Here is a 20,479-nt window from a genome sequence, read left to right on the forward strand (position 1 = left end):
GAACACAGAAATGAATAAAGTTTTACAATATTGATATCTAAAACCTAATCCCACAAAGTTAAGACAAGATCACAAATAAAGATAATATTTAAAGTCTAAACATAGTATTACATAACGATTCAATTCAAATATCTTTTTTCTTAACTTCTAATATACAATGCACTCACCTTTGTTATAGCTGTTTCTACTTTTGGGGCCCAGCAGTTTGAAATATCTCTTATTAAACACATATGAGGTTCTTTGGGATTCAAAGCCTGGGGACAGGATTTTCAAGGGGGACAGAAGGTGGAAGAGGGGGAAAAAAAACTGTTAAACAGGGTAACTGGGAGTAAGAATAAAGTGAAAAAGAAATGCCTACTTGTGCATATTTATAAAAATACAAAAAGGTATAGAAGGTTTCCAGAAAAAACTCCTGGTCACTCAGACTGATCATCGTTCAGACTGGGGGCATTTGAGGAAAACGGATAAACTCTGAAGATAGCAAACATAATGTCTACTTTCCTTAGTTGTGAATTGCTCTAAGTTTTCACATGTGCACCTTCAAAACATTGAGATTTTAAATGTAACAGGTTTTAAAGAAAATATTATCAGCTCATTGCCCTTGTAAAGAGTAATCTGCTAAAAAAGACTTGTCCTACTCTAAAATTTCCTACTGCTATCCTTCCACAGGCTAGTCAAAGACAAACACTGGCTCGAAGGTGAATTTCTATGTCCTGATACAGTAATAAATTGGAGGTTTATGCAGCAAAACCCCTATGTATCTATAAGGCTTTAAAGTTTTAGGTAATTTTCTATATCCACATAATCAATCAATATCTGAAAGACACAAAGCAAACAGGTCAGGCTGCATCTGGAGAGTGGGATTATTAAAGGAGTCACATATGGTAAGAGACTTATGTTCACAGCTTAACACTTCTCTCCCCTTTTTATCGTATCATATCCATGTATTATGTTTTTTAAAAGTAAGTAAATTGTTTTAAATCGAATCAACAACAGATTGCCTGAGCAAGAAATATTCTCTCACAGCCTCATCTACTGGATATGCTCATAATTACACACCAAAAGTCCTCAAGAAACTTTTGTAATCAAAAAATTTAAATCATTGCCCCACCTATCACATTTCCACTTGGAATATTCAATGTGTGATATTACCATGAAATCTTATTTATCTTTTGGGTAAGTGGGCAACATTCACCCATACCTGTGGCTACTGAGCACTTGAAATGTGACTAGTCCAAAGTGAGATGTGCTTACAAGTGAATAATACATGCCAGACTTCAAAGACATAATACCAAATAAAGGAAGGAGAGTAAAACATCTCAAATAATGTTTTATATTGACTCGGCATTAAAATATTATTTTGGATATACTAAGTAAAATTACATCGATGACCCTTGAACATGCAGAGCCTAGGGGCGCCAACCTTCCATGCAATCGAAAATTCATCACTTATAATGTATCCATAGTTCTGCAACTGTGGATTCAACCACCTTGGATGGTATAGTAGTATAGAACTTACTATTGAAAAATCCCGTGTAAAAGTGGACCCACACAGTTCAAATCTGTGTTGTTGAAGGATCAACTGTAAAACCAAAGTTCTCACAAGTTAAAATAAACCACCCACTGAAAGGTCCCTCAGTTAAAGGGAAATATATGACATCTTTTTAAGTATTCCAATAAGCAGAGCAGTGTATCCTTTCACAATCATCATCTACCAGAGATGTATTGATGTTATACTACTTTACTTCAGGAGCATGTACGTACCACTCGCTCAATGGTGGGCTGAAACCAATTGCCATACACAAGCAACAATGACATTTTGTCTGAGCAGAAACCAGCTGCTAAAATAGGGATAGGTTTTGGTGTTGATTTCTTGCCTTTCCCAGGTGTTGCTATCTGAATTGTACAGTTCGAAGTCAAAGGCTTTTTGCAGTACCTAGAAATGGAAAAACAATTAGATAAGAAAATGTGAAAAGAGGACTTCCCTGGTGACGCAGTGGGTAAGAATCTGCCTGCCAATACAGGGGACACGGATCCAATCCCTGATCTGGGAAGATCCCACATGCCAAGGAGCAACTAAGCCCATGAACCACAACTACTGAGCCTGTGCTCTAGAGGCCAGGAGCCAAAACTATTGAAGCCGGGACACTATAGAGCCCATGTTCTGCAACGAGAAGCCACCGCATGAGAAGCCCACACACCACCACAAGACTAGCCCCCACGATGAGAAGCCCACACACCACGAGAAGAGTAGCCCCCATTTACCACAACTAGAGAAAGCCCACACAAAGCCATGAGGACCCAGTGCAGCCCAAAAATAAATTAATTAAATATAAAAAAAGAAAATGTGAAATAGCATTTCACACTAATTCTTTGAACCTGGTGTCAAATAAAGAAATGGGATCCTCCACTGGCCTCCATGCCACCACCAGGAGTGAGGGTCCCCAGAGCGCCAGTGTTTCTGTCATCTGCCCCCACCCTGCTAACATTCAAGACCTCACCACCAAAATCTGCCATGAGGTACACCTGCTCTATCCCCACAAAAGGCCCCAAGCTTCCAAGTGCTCTCTCACCACCATGAGCTTTCAGACCCAAATGGCTCTGTCCACACCCTACTCCCCTCAGGCCCATCTCTAAACGCTTCCAATCTCCGAACACTCATCATGACCTCTGCAACACACTTTCAGGGGCAAAATGAAATTAGATCCTCAACTTCAGAGCTCCCCTCACCTTGCTCCAGGCTGCTCACCTCGGCAGCCCTCTCCACACCCTTGTGCCAGGACCCTTCGCCATGACTTAAGTGTGCACCTTGTTCTTCACTAACATTCACTACAAGCAGTCTCTTCTTCCACCATCTCTAAAACCACTGAAATTGTCGTCACCAGCTTACGCTAATCCAATGGCCTCTGGATCACTCAGCACTTCTTTAAGATGTGAGTGGCTCACTGTCATTCTGTCCAACAATTCTGCTGAAGAATTCCTTTCTTGGTGACTTCCACACATAGCGTGCAGATGGATGATCCTTCTGACACCGCCCCCCTCCCTCTCAGTCCTAAGCCTTTTGCCTCCAACAACCTTATCCATCCCTGTATCTCAGCCACACACACTCACACCACAGACATCTTATCACAGGTAAGTACACACCCTCCATAAATAATTCCAATTCTAAACACCCCACTAGCTTTCCAACTCTCTCTTCCTAGTTTCCCAACTCCACAACCATCTCCAGCCAGGATTTTTGGCCTCTGCTTTGGCCTTTACCCTCCTATGGCCTATTCTCTTTGCAATGTCTTAAAATTTAGGTCAAACCCCATCAATTATCAGTTTAAAATCCTTTAATGGTAGGCTACTGCCCAAGAAGAAAAGCCCAGTCCTTACTGTGGCCCTCTTCTGGGCCTTCAGTTATACGTCCATGTACACGTATGACTATGTGAACAAAGGCCTCGAGGGCTACACACCAAAAGGTTTACAGCTACCTCTAAGGAGTGGAACTCAATGGAGCTCCAGAGACTTGGGTTTTATAACCGTCTATGTGTCTTGAATGTTTTAAAACAAATGTATACTGCTTTCATACTTCCTACTGTAAAAGGAAGGGCGGCGGTGGTGGTGGTGGTGTAGTCACTAAGCCGTGTCCGACTTGCAACACCATGGAGTGTAGCCTGCCAGACTTCTCTGTCCATGGGATTCCCTAGGCAAGAGTACTAGAGTAGGCTGCCATTTCCTTCGGCAGGGGATCTTCTTGACCAGGAATCGAACCCGGGTCTCCTGCACTGCAGGCAGATTCCTTACTGACTGAGCTACGAGGGAAGCCGCCAACTGACAATAAAAAGTTGAAACCGTTTTAAAGTTTCACATCATTATGCACACTGACTGAGTCTCAGACCATGTTCACAGCATATGGCAAGAGCTGGCAAACTTTCTATAAAGAGCCAGATAGTAAATGTTTTTGCTTTGGTGGGGGCCACATATGGTCTTTACTGGATGCAGCCTGCAGGCCATAATTTACTGATTCCTGTTCTATGACTACTATATATAACATCAGCAACATTCCTTTCTGTCCACCAGAACACAAGCATTCACTGACCCACCATTGTGTGACAAGGGTAACACGATCAAAGTTAGAAATTAAAGCTTCACCAAAGCTCACAACAAAGTTTTCCTACTAAGCCAATTTCTTTTAAAATTTATGTTAGAACTAACAAAATTTACTAAATACACAGCATAAAAAGCCACCCTCTTTAACCACAAATATGAAGAAATAGGCCACAACTCCAAAACTCAAGTTTTCATGGGAATGTATGTATTTATACAGACAAAGAATTAAAGCTTTCAGAATGACATTACTGAAAAGTAACAAAGCAAAGAAGGCTGAGGTGGGAGTATAAACAAACAGTAGCAAGTCACGGAAAGAAAATAAATTTCTGACTTGAGAACTTTCTTACTTACCCATTTAGTATGTGTTCAAAAAGATGAACTTGACCATCTCTGCAAACAACAGCTAACTTGACAGGCTAAAACAAAAACATAACATTACTCTAATAGGAAATATACTTCAGTCTACTCTAATAATTACTTATGAAAATCCGACTACCCTCTCCACCCTTCAAATAGTAACCAGAGATAAATCACAACAGTAAGGATGGACAACTTTTGAATTTAAAAATTATCACTGCCATCAAAAGAACAATTCAAGTAGAAGTTGTCAAGCTCATAAACAGAAGTTTAGACTATGAAGACCATAGTCAATGACCACGCAGCCTGGAGGTTCAGAGGCACTAAGTTCCTGCCAAGTGCATTGGCTGACAACAGGGAACCGGCAGCATGCATCTCTGGATTACTGAAAGCGCCACCACACCCTGGCCTTTCCCCTCATGAGCACTCAACACAGAATCCAATGGTCACTTCCAACAGTCTAAGACTTTTGTTTTACTTCATTCTCTCTCTTTCCTGAACCATCACATTGTCAAAATCCCAATTTAAAAAGAGTATTTGTGAAGTCCAAAAACAAATTCGCAAAAAAAAAAAAAGAGCCACTTACCTCCTCTTTGTTTTCTGACAAAGTCAAGTCAATATAGACAGGCTCATCTGTAACTGTAAAAGACATCACTGCATTCTTCTCTTTGTTTTCTGACCGGACCTGCCTAGATAATAAAACCAAGGTTTAGACAGCAAGACACTGGGAGGGGGAAAAATGGGGCCAAAGGGCATTTTCATCTTTTGAAAGCTAAATAAGGTAATTAAAGACAAAAATAAGCAAAATATTTGTGTCACTACCATGTAACATGGTTGCATGGGAAAAGAGAAAGCACTAATGTGTTTGTGGCAGACTTAAACAACGAACAACCTTCTTTTCCATAGACTATTTGTCTATCTTGATGGCAATGCCAACTTTCTTGATCACTACGGCTTTGCAAGTCTTGAAGTGAGTCCTCCAACTTCTCTTTCAAAGTCATTTTGGCCACTCTAAGTGCTCTGCAGTTCCACTTAATTTTAAAATCACATTGCTGGTATTTTGACTGGGTTCACTCAGAATTTAATAGATTAATGCAAGGAGAATTAACATCATAGTAATATTGAGAAAACAGAGTCCAGAAATAAACAGATAAATGACCTCATTATTTGTTGATTCCTTATTTGAGAATATGCCTACTTGTTAAAATTTATTTGCAGACCCCAAAATCAGTATTTGCGGTGATTTCATGGTCTTTAACAGGTACACACAGAGCAGTGAAGACTATTAGCAGCCCAACACCCATGAGGTTCAACAAGGCGATGCGCGGCCTTTTTACTGCAGCTTTCACACTAAGGATTCTTTTCACAGCCTGTTTAGTGCCACGCTTTTTGCTCCTGTGCTTTTGGTTGGTGATTTCTGTTTAAAATGGCCCCCAAGAATAATGCTGAAGTGAAGCCTAGTATCCCTAAGAGTAAAAAGGCAAGATATTCTTATGGAGAAAGTCTTTGAGTTCGATAAACTGTTATTTAACATAAGTTCATCACCTATGTATGTGTGTATTAAACCATCAGCAAACAGGCATTACTGAACTAATCCAGTAGTCATTTCTTTCAACAAAGTCAGAGATTTTCCTAAAAAAAAAAAATTTTCAAGGTTTTTAAACTGCCCAGTCACAAAAATATTCAGCCTAGTGTACCTTTAAACAAGCACAGAGGAAGTTCTATAATGTAACGCTCTTAAAATTTTTCTCATAAAGATCTGATTTTTAGGCAGGCTTAACTTCTCATTACAAGTCAATGTAAATCTAACATTAGATACAATAAAGCCAATCTCATATTCATCACTTATATTAACCATGTAAATGTGACCAATCCTTTCAAGGTAATGTTACCTCCCAAATCCAAAAGACTACATACCAGACATTAAGTAACCGGTCATGGACTGCTCCAGATAAGAAATAAAGACCTGTAATTCCATCAAAGGGTTGGCTCTCATTAGGAGGTCTGATAGTAGTGAACGTAAGTGATGAAACTGGTGTCGCATGTCCTGTGAAGTGCTAGAGAAAGTTAAATCTCATTTAGGACAAGATGGATATAAAGCAGTAACAAAAATTAAGAGTTCACATGTACCAAACACAATATAGATAATACATACCTGAAATCAGAGCTCCAGACTACTAATTATTTGTGCTATATTCCTCTCACTTTAAAAAATTTCATCTGAAAATATTTGAACATTAAAGATGTCCCTTCCAACTCCCATGACCCTATCCCATAATCTTTTTTCCCTCCATCTTTACCCTAAAGACTCACTTCATTCTACCCATTTTAAAGGGGTGCTTGGGTGCTCAGACACAGCCAAGGAATTGTAGGTCTTCATGTTACTCTCAGTGAGTCGAAACCACAATTTTAAGGCATCATCACAGCACCAAAAGTTCAGTAACCCAAGTACACTGAATCGTAAGTCTGTATCTCCACAGTTAAGTATTGTGTTAATTCTAAACTTCCTTAGTTAAATACTAAAAGTGTACTAAATACTGGATGCAAGCTAGAAATTAAAAATTACTATCATTATTACACAATTATAATTATCAACAGAGACTTAATTCAAATTCTACTCATTTCTTCCATTTATATTCATTTTTGCAATGCATGTGAAACAGACATATCTAATTTATTTTAACAGATTTGGAGGCTAAGTTTTGTCTATTAAAAATCTACTATTTCATATGTTTCAAAGTAACAAATCTTATAAAACAATATTCTCTTGTTCAGATTTCTGCCTTTCTCCATACTTGCTCCAGACCACTGTTATGCTTACGACTAATTTGATTCACTCACTCTGTAGACTTCTTTGGTCTCCAAAACCCATAGTTTGATTGTTCGACCAGCTGAAAGCAACATCTTTCCATCTGGGCTGATACACAGGGAACTGACACTGCTATTATCACCTTTCCATTTGCTGTATTGAAGAGAAATAAAAACATCTCGGTAAATGGGGAGGAAACTTTACTCAGAGCAAAAACAAAAAACAAATCAGGCCTTAAAAATGCCACTTAAGATTCTAGGCCAAATGGCAATCCCCCGAATCTTGAGTCAAGTAACCAACCCTGGACAGATCTCCAAGGTCCTGCCTCCCCAACAGGACAGAGAATCTGGAGAGGTACCAGGAAATGGGTGAGTAAGAGCTATGAGAGTGTACAATGGGTAGCTGTGTATCCTGTGATCCATGAGGTGGATTTTATTAATACCCAGGAAACTGGGCATGCTGGCTGGACCTCTGCAAAGCCACTATCCCCTCCAAAGTTCCTGCATTCTCTGAAAGGTTGAGAATGTACTTAGCAGCACAAATGATCTCTCAACCTATGGTACAAAAAGGCTATTTCTATCCCAAATGCACACAGATATGCCCCCATCTGATAGAGTAAACTAAATTAGGTATAGATGATCCCTTTCTAATATCACAAATACGATTAGCAGCAAGAGTGTCTGCAGGCTGTCACACACGTTAACAAACTTTTACAAGCAACAAGGAGCTTAGCCTGGCTATTCACTTATATAATAAGAAATAACAGCAGCAATTTTCCTACCAAAAAAGGTTAATTCTAAAGTGGAAAACATATTGCTCTGCTAGTCACATTGGAACTGTCAAATAACTCATTTAGAAAAACAAAACTACTCTTTTGTCTAGGCTGCCAACATGCCATCCAAACTAAGGAAGACCCGAAACTTAGGAGCCACGTGAGCCACGGCCACAGTCGCCTCAGCAAACACCAGAAACACCCAGAAGGCCAAGGTAATGCATGTACCACCACAGAATCAACTTCAAAAAACATCACCCAGGATACTTTGGGAAAGCTGGTATGAGGCAGTACCACTTAAAGAGGAACCAGGGTTTCTGCCCAACTATCAACCATGATAAATTATGGACCTTGGTTAGTGCACAGACATGGGTAAATGCTGCCAAGACCAAGACTGGAGCTGCTCCTGTCACTGATGTGGTGCGACTGGGTTACTACAGAGTTCTGGGGAAGGGAAAGCTCCCAAGGCAGCCTGTCTCTGTGAAGGCCAAACTCTTCAGCAGAAGAGCTGAGGAGAAGATTAAGGGTATAGGTGCAGCTTGTGTACTGGTAGCTTGAAGTGACATGCTGGGAAATTCATTAAACAATAAGCGCTTTTCAAAAAACAAGGAAAAACAAAATTAGATTCTTAAAATACACACACAATGAACTGTAGAAATTAAATCGAAACTGATGAAAAATAAATATTTATGAGAATGTTTTTATAATTCTGGGGTTAGAAAAGGCCTTCCAAAGCAATTACAAATAAGGAATCACAAAGAAAAAACAAACAAACAAATTTAATTAAACAGAACTTCTTACCACAAAATAAGTCATAAAAATTAAAAGCAAAAGCCTGGGGGGAAAAAGATAAAAAAAATAAATAGGCAACCAGGGCTCTGTAACAACCTAGAGGGGTGGGATGGAGGGAGATAGGTTCAAGAGGGAAGGGACATATGTATACCTAGAACTGATTTATGTTGATGCTTGGCAGAAACCAACACAATTCTGTAAAGCAATTATCCTTCAATTAAAAAATAAATTTAAAATTTTAAAAAATAATTAATACTCAGAATACACAAATCTCTTTATATTCAAGAAAGAACTCCTAGGGACTTCCCTGGTAGTCCAGTAGCTAAGATTTCATGCTCCCAATGTGGGGGGCCTGGGTTCAATCCCTGACCAGGGAACTAGATCCCACATACTGCAACTAAGACCTGTGTAGCCAAATAAACATTTTTAGAAAGACAAAGAAAGAAAGAACTCCTTGATTTAAAAAAAGAAAAACACCTCAAAATAAAAACAGACAAACAAGGGCTTCCTTGGTGGTCCAGTGGTTAAGAACACACCTTCCAATGCAGGGACATGGGTTCAACCTCTGGTCTGGGAAGATACAGGCCTCGAAACAGTAAGTCCAAGAGCCCTAGAACCCGTGCTCCTCAACAAAAGAAGCCACCACAATGAGAAGTCTGTGCAAGGCAACTTGTCAATAAACGTGAAAAACTCAACCTCACCAATCAAGGAAATGCTGCAATAAAGAGCAAGAACTTTTCCTTTACTCTCGTTGGTACCAAACATTCTTGACAATTTTTCACCAAATCCCACAGCTTTAGCACTCACCTACATTCCTTATTTACTATCTGGTCATTGAATTGAGAGACTTTAAAGAAAAAAAGGACATGATCACCATCCTGACAAGCTTTCTGAATCTACTTCACCACTGAGCACTGAAAACGCCAGCACAGAGCTACCACCACCAAAGCCCGCCCCCCTCCCCATTAAGAGCTTTGCAACCTAACGTGTTAACCTCCCTCCATCAGCAGTACCTGGGAACTTGTGTGAATTCTGAAGCTCCAACCTAGACCCACTAAATCATACCTGTAGACACAAGTAGCATAATGTGCACTTTAAAGATGGAAAAGCAATAGGAAATGTGACTGGTTCCAGAGGAATGACCTACAATACTAACTCTGAAGGCCTCCCAACCACTCTACAAATGAGCCCAGCAACTGAGCCACACTACCACACAGGCTTTCCAATCAGCTTTTTAATGTTTCATTTTCAAAAAACAACAGGCAGTCAAGGATCTCCAGTCACTTGAAGAATGTCTTTAACATGAAAGAAACCAAAATCAAACAAAAATCAAAACACATCCTCAAGAGGGAGATGATAAGTAAAAAAAACTTAAATCCTGCACTACTTCAGAGAATTAGAAAATATTACAGGCATGAAAGAAACATGACAGAACGAAAAAGAAATATTCAAAGAACATAAAATAGCTCCCAGAAGTTAATAACTTAGTTTGAGGAACTTAAAAATTCAACACAAGACTTAGAAGGTGAAATTGAAGCAATTTCCCAGGTAACTGAAGGAAAAGACAAAAGAGTTAAAATGAGAATGCAGTAAGAAACTTAAAGGATTAGTCCAGGAGATACAATATCTGAATAACAGTATGTAGTATAAGAGAAAGGAGAAAGCGGGAATTAAATTATCAGATCTGTAGTACAAGAAGAATGAAAAACATGAATTCCCAGGCTAAATGGTCCCTCAAGGGCCAACACAATGCACTGACTGAAGAAAAAAATAAACAAAACACAGAATATTTCAGTGTATAAGAATAATTAACAATGAAAGCCAAAAAAATGAACCAATGCTTCAAAATCCTGGGGGAAATTATTTCCAACTCGAAGTCTGTATCTTCAAATTATTAATCAACTGTGAGGACAGAATAAAGACACTGGAAGACATTCACGGTAAATGTACTGAGATTCTGCTTGTCTTCCAGGAAGCTACCAATTTGTGTGTGTCACCAAAAAGAAGAAATAAACCAACGAAGAGAAGAATGGGATCTAGGAAACAGAGGTTCAATCTGACAAGACAATTTTCAAGATAATGAAAGGAAATCTCAGGATAATCACTAGAATAAAGCAGAGAAGTCCTCCAAGAAATAAATGAAACTGGAGAAAAGCCTACAAAAATTAAATTACTGATTCATCAACTGATGTGTCTGAAAATATGTGAAATTTACACTATTGCAGAAATGAGACTGAACTAATGGCAAGTATATACAAAACTAAGCAAATGAAGCAATAATACACCCCAAAATTTTGTGCCCAAAGATAATACAAACAGTACAGTCCAAGTTTCATCTAAAACAGTATTTAGGTAGGTATAACATGAACAATGAATACTGTTAATTCAAAGTGTGACATTACAACACTGGGAAAATGGGGATGGAAAAAGGTAGGGACTAAGAGCTAAATCTTCATCTTCCTAAAATGCAAAATAAAATCAATTAACTATAGCATAAGAATGCCAAGAACGAAACTGTAAACACAATACTGTATGAGAGCGCGTGGCTGGGTGAAAGTTCAGGCTCTGATTCAACCTCTCTCTTAGGTCAAAACCGGGACGGAGACCACCTTGCAGTGTTACAAAGACAATACTGTGTATAACATGTTGAACAGTGCCTTGAACATTATCAGTCATTCCTAGAAGGACTGGCTTGGTGAACTCTCATCTAGACGGCATTTAAAAGTATAGCTGCATGGGCCCCACCCTGACCTAGTGGACAAGAATCTCCACAGGTGTCTCTTTACAACCATGAGTGTGGTTATTGGAATGCACTGAACCTCTAGGCAGATGACTCACTGCACCACCAGCCCCAAACCTTCTGTAAAATTCTAAGCCTCTCTCACCACCCCTTCTGCTGGGTCTAGCTTCTCTGCCTCTGAACTAGCTTGTCTGCGTCTGAACTAGCTCCTTCCCATACATTTTACACTGTCCTAACAAATTGTCTTCCTAAAACATTATTTGGGTTACTCTGCTCCCATGACATTGACCTTCAGTGTCTCCTGCTTACCAAACAATCTAAAACTCTGAAAAAAGTAGTTTTAGTACAGCAGAAAAACACTGTGCCAGAATTCAAGACAGCAGGATTAGAACTCCCCTGCCACTTATTAGTTGTAAGACTATGAGTATCATTATCCTCCTTAGGATCCTCATCTGCCTAAGTTCAACTACATTTAACAGTCCACATTCACTAAGCATCTACTATACAGTCACTCACAGGATTAGGTGCTTGAACTAGAAGATTGTCTGAGATTTTTATCAAAAACTTATGGCCACTCTTATACAAATACTCTGGCTCATATCCTCTATCAGCCATTATTCCCCAGCATGGCCCTCCTCTTAAATTCCACTACTCCATTCCAAGTAAATCTTTCACTTTTCTTTCTCCTAGCCTTTGCTCCTGCCATATCCCCACGCCACATTCCTTTCCCCACCCTCAAAAAGATTCTCCTGCCCTCTTCTATCCATCTTACCTCTCTTAAGATGACCAGCTGAAATTCTTCTCTTCCACCAGGCCTTCCCAACACCACCCTACTCAGCTGACCAGTAATTACATGCTGCTGCTGCTAAGTCGCTTCAGTCGTGTCCAACTCTTAGCGACCCCATGGACTGCAGTCTACCAGGCGCCTCCGTCCATGGGATTTTCCAGGCAAGAGTACTGGAGTGGGGTGCCATTGCCTTCTCCGAATTACATGCTACCTTATGGCATCTCTTATGCAGTTATTTTACTCCTGTACCGTTATTTATATATTAAAATCCTCTATGTCCAATTTGATTAAAAATTCCTTGGGAACAGTCTATAACCTTACCAGTGTCTACATTCCCCATTGTATCCAATATCCAACTTTACTTATATCAAGAATACAGCCATGATTTGTTAAAACATTAATGCATTCCCAAATAGGCACCGAGCTATCCCAGAAGTATCAATGTTACTCACCACTTTACTTTGCATGTCTGTGTGTTCCATTCCACAATATGTTTATCATCTGAACAACTATACAAACAGCCATTGTCTTGATGCCACTGTATGCAATTGACTCTGTTGTCATGTCCACCATTCTGCAGATTTTTTTTTAAAAGTTTAAAAGAAAAAAAAAAAGCTCATCCGGTATAATGTATAATATGCACCCTAGATTCATTACTGAACACTTAACTAAAATGTTAGGCCTTAACCTAATAAAAAAGCCTACCCATTAACCTAATTAAAATGAGTATCCATTTCCAACATTAAAAATGAGATAAATCTGCTAAAACTTTATCAAATATTAACTTTCTCTTCCCCTCTGCTGGAAAAACATACATCATAAGTCAAAGTCTTAAATGCCTGCTGCTTGTGATAGGAATGCCAGCACTAAGCATGATAAAACACTTCATGTATAGTGGCAATAGTCTGGGACACGTGAGTGAACTAGTAAAGTCAAATCTTAAAGGGTTTAAAGTCAACACTTAAGATAAAATTCACTTCTAGTTAAAACTATCCTTGAAAATCCCTTTGCAAAAAAAGTACCAAACACTCTCAATTTTAAAAATCATTGTTTCTTCAGGGAAACATTGAATGTTTCCATGTATCACAGCTCATACCATACAGATGTAAGTTTAAACATACTTAGCATAGCAAAATGCTTGCTTACTCAGAGGCACCGCATAAAAATGGAGACATTAACTGCAGAAAGACAAGTTGAAGTCTCCCAACTAACACATTCCAGAGCAAGCTCGTTCAGCAGAGTAAGGTGTTAAATCTTAGGGTAAAACCTACTCTCTGAGCAATTACTGTTTTTTCACTCTTTCCACCTAAATTCACATTAATTAAATATACATACAATGAATCACGACTGTATACGTATCTAAGCTAAGCATAAAGGTAAACTCACTACTACTATCATACACATTGCTCCCACCAAAAAAGAAAAATAATTTTAAATGTTAAATTCAATTACTTCCCTTCCTTCCTAACAGCTATCTACTCAAAGCCCTACTTTATAACCACACACAAAAAACTGAACAAAGGATATGAACGGATAAATTCCACTGAAAGAACTCAGTAAGAAATTTTTTAAAATTTTCAGTTAAGTAATCCAAGAGATACAAAGCAAAACAAAGCAACATTTTCAGTCTGTTCATCTACCAATTTTTCAGCACTGTAATACCCATCCTGGGGAGGCTACAGTGAAAACGGCACTATCGCATGTCGCTCGAGGGCCAGCATACCTTTTTGGAAAGCATCTAGCAACTGTCCACTCATTCATTCATTTACTCATTCAACAAACATTGACTCAATGCCAATTATTTCTAATAAACTCATTCCTTGTCAAAGGTTTATATATAATCCTGCGAGGTATCAAAATGACCTAAAAAGGAGTTCAAGCCTCCATCGGTATCACATCTGTAACTGACTGAAACAGTATCACCGTGCACCCAATGGTAGGTCCCTGCTGATCACAGAACTGACCAAATCAAAAGATGGGCTCCGGGGTATAGTGGGGTAAAAGCAAACATGAGGCCCACACTCAACTTGCAGAGGAAGGAGGAATGAAGGGAGTGTCCCTTTACATATACTTCTGAAAGTTTTTATTTCATTTGTATATTATTTTTACAGTATTTAATATAAAAACAAGTGATATATTTTTAAATGCAGATTTAAAAATCAAATAAAAATTTTCACCTATTAAATAAGCTTGGGTTTTTGGTTGGTCTCATTGTTGTTTTAATACAATAATCAATGATGACAAAAACATTGCTGAAAAACAGGTACCCTGCCACCACTGAGACAAGGACAAATTAGGAAAACTTTCAGAAAAAATTTATACTATGTATAAAAACACCTAACACACACCTTGGACTCTTTAGTTATAGATTAGTAATTGTGGGAACCCAGGTAAGAAAAAAAAGTTTTATAACAAAAAATTAGAAACTACCTCAATGGTCAGTAACACCACCAAGGGACTATCCAATTTATAGGACTTTAGGCAACTAGGTCTGAACAAATATAAAAATTACTCAAGCTGTAATATAATGGGAAGTATCAGGATACAAAATTGACTGACTAAAACTATCAACAGAGGATCTCTCATTGATAAATTTAGGTACACGTGGGGGGGGGGCGGTCCAGGATGGGGGACACATGAACACCCATGGCTGATTCATGTCAATGTATGGAAAAACCACTATAATACTGTAAATAATTAGCCTCCAATTAAAATAAATTAATTTTTAAAATTTAGGTATAATTTTTTTCCCTTTCTAACTTCAGGTATTCCAAATTACCTATGGATAGATGTTACTTAAAAGAGAAAACAGTCTTTTATTTATAAATACAGAAAGCATTCCTATATACAGATAGAAATTAAGTGAACATCAAAAACATACTGTAATACGTAACTGTCTGAAACAAATCGTGCCAATTAAGTTACTGTCTTGCAGCACCAAGCCCACATCTCTCTGGATGCTGGGCTGGGGCTCTGCAAACCCCATTTCTGCTTTGCCAGTGGGATCATTAGTGGGCTCCAGACCAAGGGACTTGTTTCCTTCCTGTCTCCCAGTGTGCATCACCCCAGCGTTTCTTCAACCCAGCAGGAGCAATCCTTTCAGCAGCAGCTGAACTTAGGATGCAGTTTTTTCAACACTTGGAGAACCAGTCTCATCAGCTCCTTTCAAAGATACCAGCAGCCAGCTAGTGCCCAGTCCCTCCTCCCAGAAGTCTGGACCTCAAGTCCATAGGGCCAATCTCCCTCGACAGACATCATCTGCACAGACAGCAACATCTGCTTCTCAAAGGTCTGAGTTTCAGCAACAATCTCACAGCTTCCCTTGTTCCCGAGCCCTGGACGTGGTGTGCTCCTTCCTTCAGCTACTGTCTGTGATACCCAGAATTCTTCCTATCCTTTCTTATTTTAAGCCTACGCAACAGTTCTTCACACTCTTCATATTCTGACCTATAATAGTGACAAGGTTACCTATCACAGCTATTATCAAATATTACTGTTCAAAATTTTAAATATGGAAGGGGCAGAAAAATGCCCTTATACCACAGATCCTATAGCATATCCTGAACTGCTTTGTTTTTCATAATCAGTTTCCCAATATCACTCTTTTACATAAAACACACATACAGATAGGTACTTACTATCAATTTACTGTGTAATTCTCCTTTTACTGTACTGTATAATAAAATACTACCAACTGCTGTACCAAGAGCCAACAAGTCAGCCTGGTTACTTGTTACTATAGCTTCTGATTTCCTTTTTTTCCTCTGTGGACCTTCCTGGGGGGGAAAAAAAGACAATTTTTTATTTTATTATTTCAAACACTGAACCATCATCAATGCATAAATGCAAATGCCCTCGAGCCCACAAATGAAATGTGCCTGCTTCTAAAAAATGTTTTTTTAAAGTGGAGATGGGATTTGCTCTCAGATGATTTCTTTTTCACTACTTAGAGTATAATCACTCCACAGGAAGAACTTCTAATACCTGTCCCTGTCTCCTACCTCTGAAATAGGAGAACTTAGAATGCTCTTGGTAGGGTTCTAAGGGCTCCAAGCAGCCTGTTTCCGACTTCTCAGAAACCAACCATTCCCAACAAGTCCAAGTGAAGTCTCCACTCCGAAGCAAAGAGATTACAGATCCATATACAAGCAGCCAATACTTTCCCCTTTACCCACAAAATCTTTCCTTGCCTTGTGGCTTCATTTTCAGGAAATGGGATTCAAATGTTTTTACACTTATAAACATACAATTACTTCAATTTGAGTCAAAAAATAGTTGAACTCTCAGAGAAGCGCAAAGCACACACCAGAGAAGTTGCTCCAGTGACTGATTAAGGGTCAATCTGAAAGTTCCATGCCGTGTTTGTGATTAGTGCCAAAGGGTCCAAGCCTTCTTTGACTTACTTCAAAAAATGAAACTAACAGCTTCTATCTGTCCATCAAGAAGACAACCAGTGAGTACAACTTCAGAGTACTATTTTAGAGTTTATAATGCTGAATAATAATTTATAATTTTGCAACTTTTCTTCCATATATTTATAATTTTTTAAAATTAAAGCTTGTTAGCCTATGTTTTAACATAAATTCTGAGAAATCCATTCTTTTCATGTAAAACAGACCAATACCATAAAAAAGATAACTTTTTTTTCAATACTGCAAGATCTTTGCTCTACAGCACATAAAAAGCAGTTCACAATACATAAAATCTGCCCAACCCAAAAACCACCAAGAAAACTGATGTTCCCAGTGCACAGACTATCAAGGAGTAGATTTATAAGGCATTTTCCTCTTTTTTTCCTCTTAATTATCCTACAGAGATGTTACATTTGAAGAATTTGATTCATTGGACATACTAAGTCAACAAAAAATTGAAAGATTTAACAAAAAATAAGACATCTTTAAATATGGAAAAAATAATGCACATTTTACAAGTCTTGAGAAATGTATTACATTAATAAACCCAAAAGAGAAGTTAAAATTAAGAGTCAAAGTCTAAGTCTGATGGTCTCATCAGTAACATTTAATTTGACTGAACACTAAACTTAATCAAGAACTGTCCCAAGTTACACCTTCAGTTACATGAATTTCTAAAGCCACCTCTGAATGATCCCAGAGGGCAAATGTGGCTTCCGCATAGGGTTATGAACACAGACACCAGTTTCAGGCAAGGGAAGCAGGGGAAAGAGTACCAACCTAATACTACCTCATCAGAAAACTCTTCTCTGAAAGATTCTAGAAAGTATTTCTTCTATTCTTGGTTTTCCCCAAATCAAATTAAAATTACCTACACTGCGGTTTCTAACGTGTGAAACATGGGCTGATCCAAATATGTGTGTTTTTCTGTAGATATGCATCTGCATTAAAAAGCACATAGAGGGCTTCCCTGGTGGCTCAGTGGTAAAGAATCCGCCTACCAATACAGAAGACACAGGTTCAATCCCTGGCCCAGGAAGATCTCACATGCCACAGCGCAACTAAAGCCTGTGGGCCGCAAGTACTGAGCCTGTGCTCCAGAGCCCCAGAGCCCCAACTACTGAAGCCGGCATGCCCTAGAGCCTGTGCTCCACAACAAGAGAAGTCACCCCAATGAGAAGCCCACGCACCACAACCAGAGAAAAGCCTGAGCAGTAACAAAGGCCCAGCACAGCCAAAAATAAATAAATTATTTTTTTTAAAGCACAAAGAAATTTTATAAATTAAACATTTAACATATTCAAAACCCTCATTCACCTATCAGCAAAATCTCTATTTTGGGGAGAAGCAAGCAGAGGCTAGTGGTAGGAATATTACAGAAATTATGCTCAATTTTGAGGATCATTGGTCTGAACCTAAATAATAATCCAATTAGTTAACCTCAAACAACTAACAACTCACATAAGTTTTCTCCAAGTTGGGTGATCTTTTTAAAAACTAACTTCTCATTCAAAAGGATGCATATGTCCAAACAAGTAACACATGCAACCAGTTAAGTTTATATAACCAATGTGCGTTTTAGTGAAACCTAATATTTTAACGATGGTGTGACCACTCACCTAGAGCCAGACATCCTGGAATGTGAAGTCAAGTGGGCCTTAGGAAGCATCACTATGAACAAAGCTAGTGGAGGTGATGGAATTCCAGTTGAGCTATTTCAAATCCTGAAAGATGATGCTGTGAAAGTGCTGCACTCAATATGCCAGCAAATTTGGAAAACTCAGCAGTGGCCACAGGACTGGAAAAGGTCAGTTTTCATTTCAATCACAAAGAAAGGCAATGCCAAAGAATGCTCAAACTATCGCACAATTGCACTCAGCTCACATGCTAGTAAAGTAATGCTCAAAATTCTCCAAGCCAGGCTTCAGCAATATGTGAACCGTGAACTTCCTGATGTTCAAGCTGGACTTAGAAAATGCAGAGGAACCAGAGATCAAACTGCCAACATCCGCTGGATCATGGAAAAAGCAAGAGAGTTCCAGAAAAACATCTATTTCTGCTTTATTATTGACTATGCCAAAACCTTTGACTGTGTGGATCACAATAAACTGGAAAATTCTGAAATAGATGGGAATACCAGACCACCTGACCTGCCTCTTGAGAAATCTGTATGCAGGTCAGGAAGCAACAGTTAGAACTGGACATGGAACAACAGACTGGTTCCAAATAGGAAAAGGAGTACGTCAAGGCTGTATATTGTCACCCTGCTTATTTAACTTCTATGCAGAGTACATCATGAGAAACACTGGGCTGGAAGAAGCACACGCTGGAATCAAGATTGCTGGGAGAAATATCATTAACCTCAGATATGCAGATGACACCACCTTTATGGCAGAAAGTGAGGAGGAGCTAAAAAGCCTCTTGATGAAAGTGAAAGTGGACAGTGAAAAAGTTGGCTTAAAGCTCAACATTCAGAAAACAAAGATCATAGTATCCGGTCCCATCACTTCATGGGAAATAGATGGGGAAACAGTGGAAACAGTGTCAGACTTTATTCTTGGGGGTTCCAAAATCACTGCAGATGGTGATTGCAGCCACGAAATTAAAAGATGCTTACTCCTTGGAAGTTATGACCAACCTAGATAGCATATTTAAAAGCAGAGACATTACTTTGCCAACAAAGGTCTGTCTAGTCAAGGCTATGGTTTTTCCAGTGGTCATGTATGGATGTGAGAGTTGGACTATGAAGGAAGCTGAGCGCTGAAAAATTGATGCATTTGAACTGTGGTGCTGGAGAAGACTCTTTCGAGTCCCTTGGACTGCAAGGAGATCCAACTAGTCCATCCTAAAGGAGACCAGTCCTGGGTGTTCATTGGAAGGACTGATGCTGAGGCTGAAACTCTAATACTTTGGCCACACTCATTGGAAAAGACTCTGATGCTGGGAGGGATTGGGGGCAGAAGAGGATGACAGAGGATGAGATGGTTGGATAGCATCACTGACTCGATGGACGTGAGTCTGAGTGAACTCCGGGAGTTGGTGATGGACAGGGAGGCCTGGCATGCTGCGATTCATGGGGTCGCAAAAGTCGGACACGACTGAGCGACTGAACTGAACTGAATATTTTAACCCCATTACTAAATACTTCTGAAATCAAGAGTGTAGTGGGACTAATGATTACAGATTATGACAGACTTCTGTTGGCATTTTCTATTAGAACCTATTATTTCTGTGATCAAAAATTTCAATGACTCCCCAGAGAAGAGTAAATCAAAAAAACAACTGTTTGGCATTCAAAAACATCCACAATTTCCCTCCAGCCCACCTTTTCTAGTCTCATTTCCAAGTCCATCCTTACATTACACTCCCTAGTCAAGAATGTGTGTTAGTTGCTCAGTTGTGTCCGACTCTTTGCAAGCCCATGGACTGTAGTCTGTCAGGCTCCTCTGTCCATGGAGTTCTCTGGGCAAGAATACTGGAGTGGGTTGCCATTCCCTTCTCCAGGGGATCTACTCGACCCAGGGATCTAACCTGGATCTGCTGCACTGCGGGCAGATTCTTTACCATCTGAGCCACCAGAGTCACGAATACACTTTCCCATTGGCTTGTCCCTCCTTAAGGAGAGAACTTTTTCTACCCATCTCAATTTTCAATTTGGTTAAAAAAAAAAAATTCGATCCATGCTTCAGGGTCAACCTCAAATATGTTCTCTCCA

The 20,479-nt window shown here is 39.2% G+C and overlaps 1 protein-coding gene, 1 non-coding gene and 1 pseudogene across 2 annotated transcripts in view; 1 reads left to right on the forward strand and 2 right to left on the reverse strand.

Moving 5' to 3' along the window:
* The window catches only part of WDR43 (WD repeat domain 43), a 38,689-nt gene that overhangs the window by 13,541 nt on the left and 4,669 nt on the right, over positions 1 to 20,479 (reverse strand). Inside the window, exons 2-9 of the mRNA XM_055540609.1 lie at positions 15,991 to 16,128; positions 12,805 to 12,926; positions 7,294 to 7,414; positions 6,370 to 6,509; positions 5,039 to 5,141; positions 4,447 to 4,511; positions 1,765 to 1,936; positions 168 to 254 (exon numbers count right to left, since the gene is read on the reverse strand). Of these exons, the coding sequence (XP_055396584.1) occupies positions 168 to 254; positions 1,765 to 1,936; positions 4,447 to 4,511; positions 5,039 to 5,141; positions 6,370 to 6,509; positions 7,294 to 7,414; positions 12,805 to 12,926; positions 15,991 to 16,128 (948 nt within the window). The remainder of the gene's footprint in view (positions 1 to 167; positions 255 to 1,764; positions 1,937 to 4,446; positions 4,512 to 5,038; positions 5,142 to 6,369; positions 6,510 to 7,293; positions 7,415 to 12,804; positions 12,927 to 15,990; positions 16,129 to 20,479) is intronic.
* LOC129623920 (small nucleolar RNA SNORD53/SNORD92) lies at positions 6,797 to 6,881 on the reverse strand. The gene has a single exon (XR_008700669.1). It is a non-coding gene; the product is annotated as a small nucleolar RNA SNORD53/SNORD92 (small nucleolar RNA).
* On the forward strand, positions 8,153 to 8,591 carry LOC129623317 (60S ribosomal protein L27a-like; annotated as a pseudogene).

Source organism: Bubalus kerabau, chromosome 11, assembly GCF_029407905.1.
Source record: "Bubalus kerabau isolate K-KA32 ecotype Philippines breed swamp buffalo chromosome 11, PCC_UOA_SB_1v2, whole genome shotgun sequence".
Taxonomy (NCBI): Eukaryota; Metazoa; Chordata; class Mammalia; order Artiodactyla; family Bovidae; genus Bubalus; species Bubalus kerabau.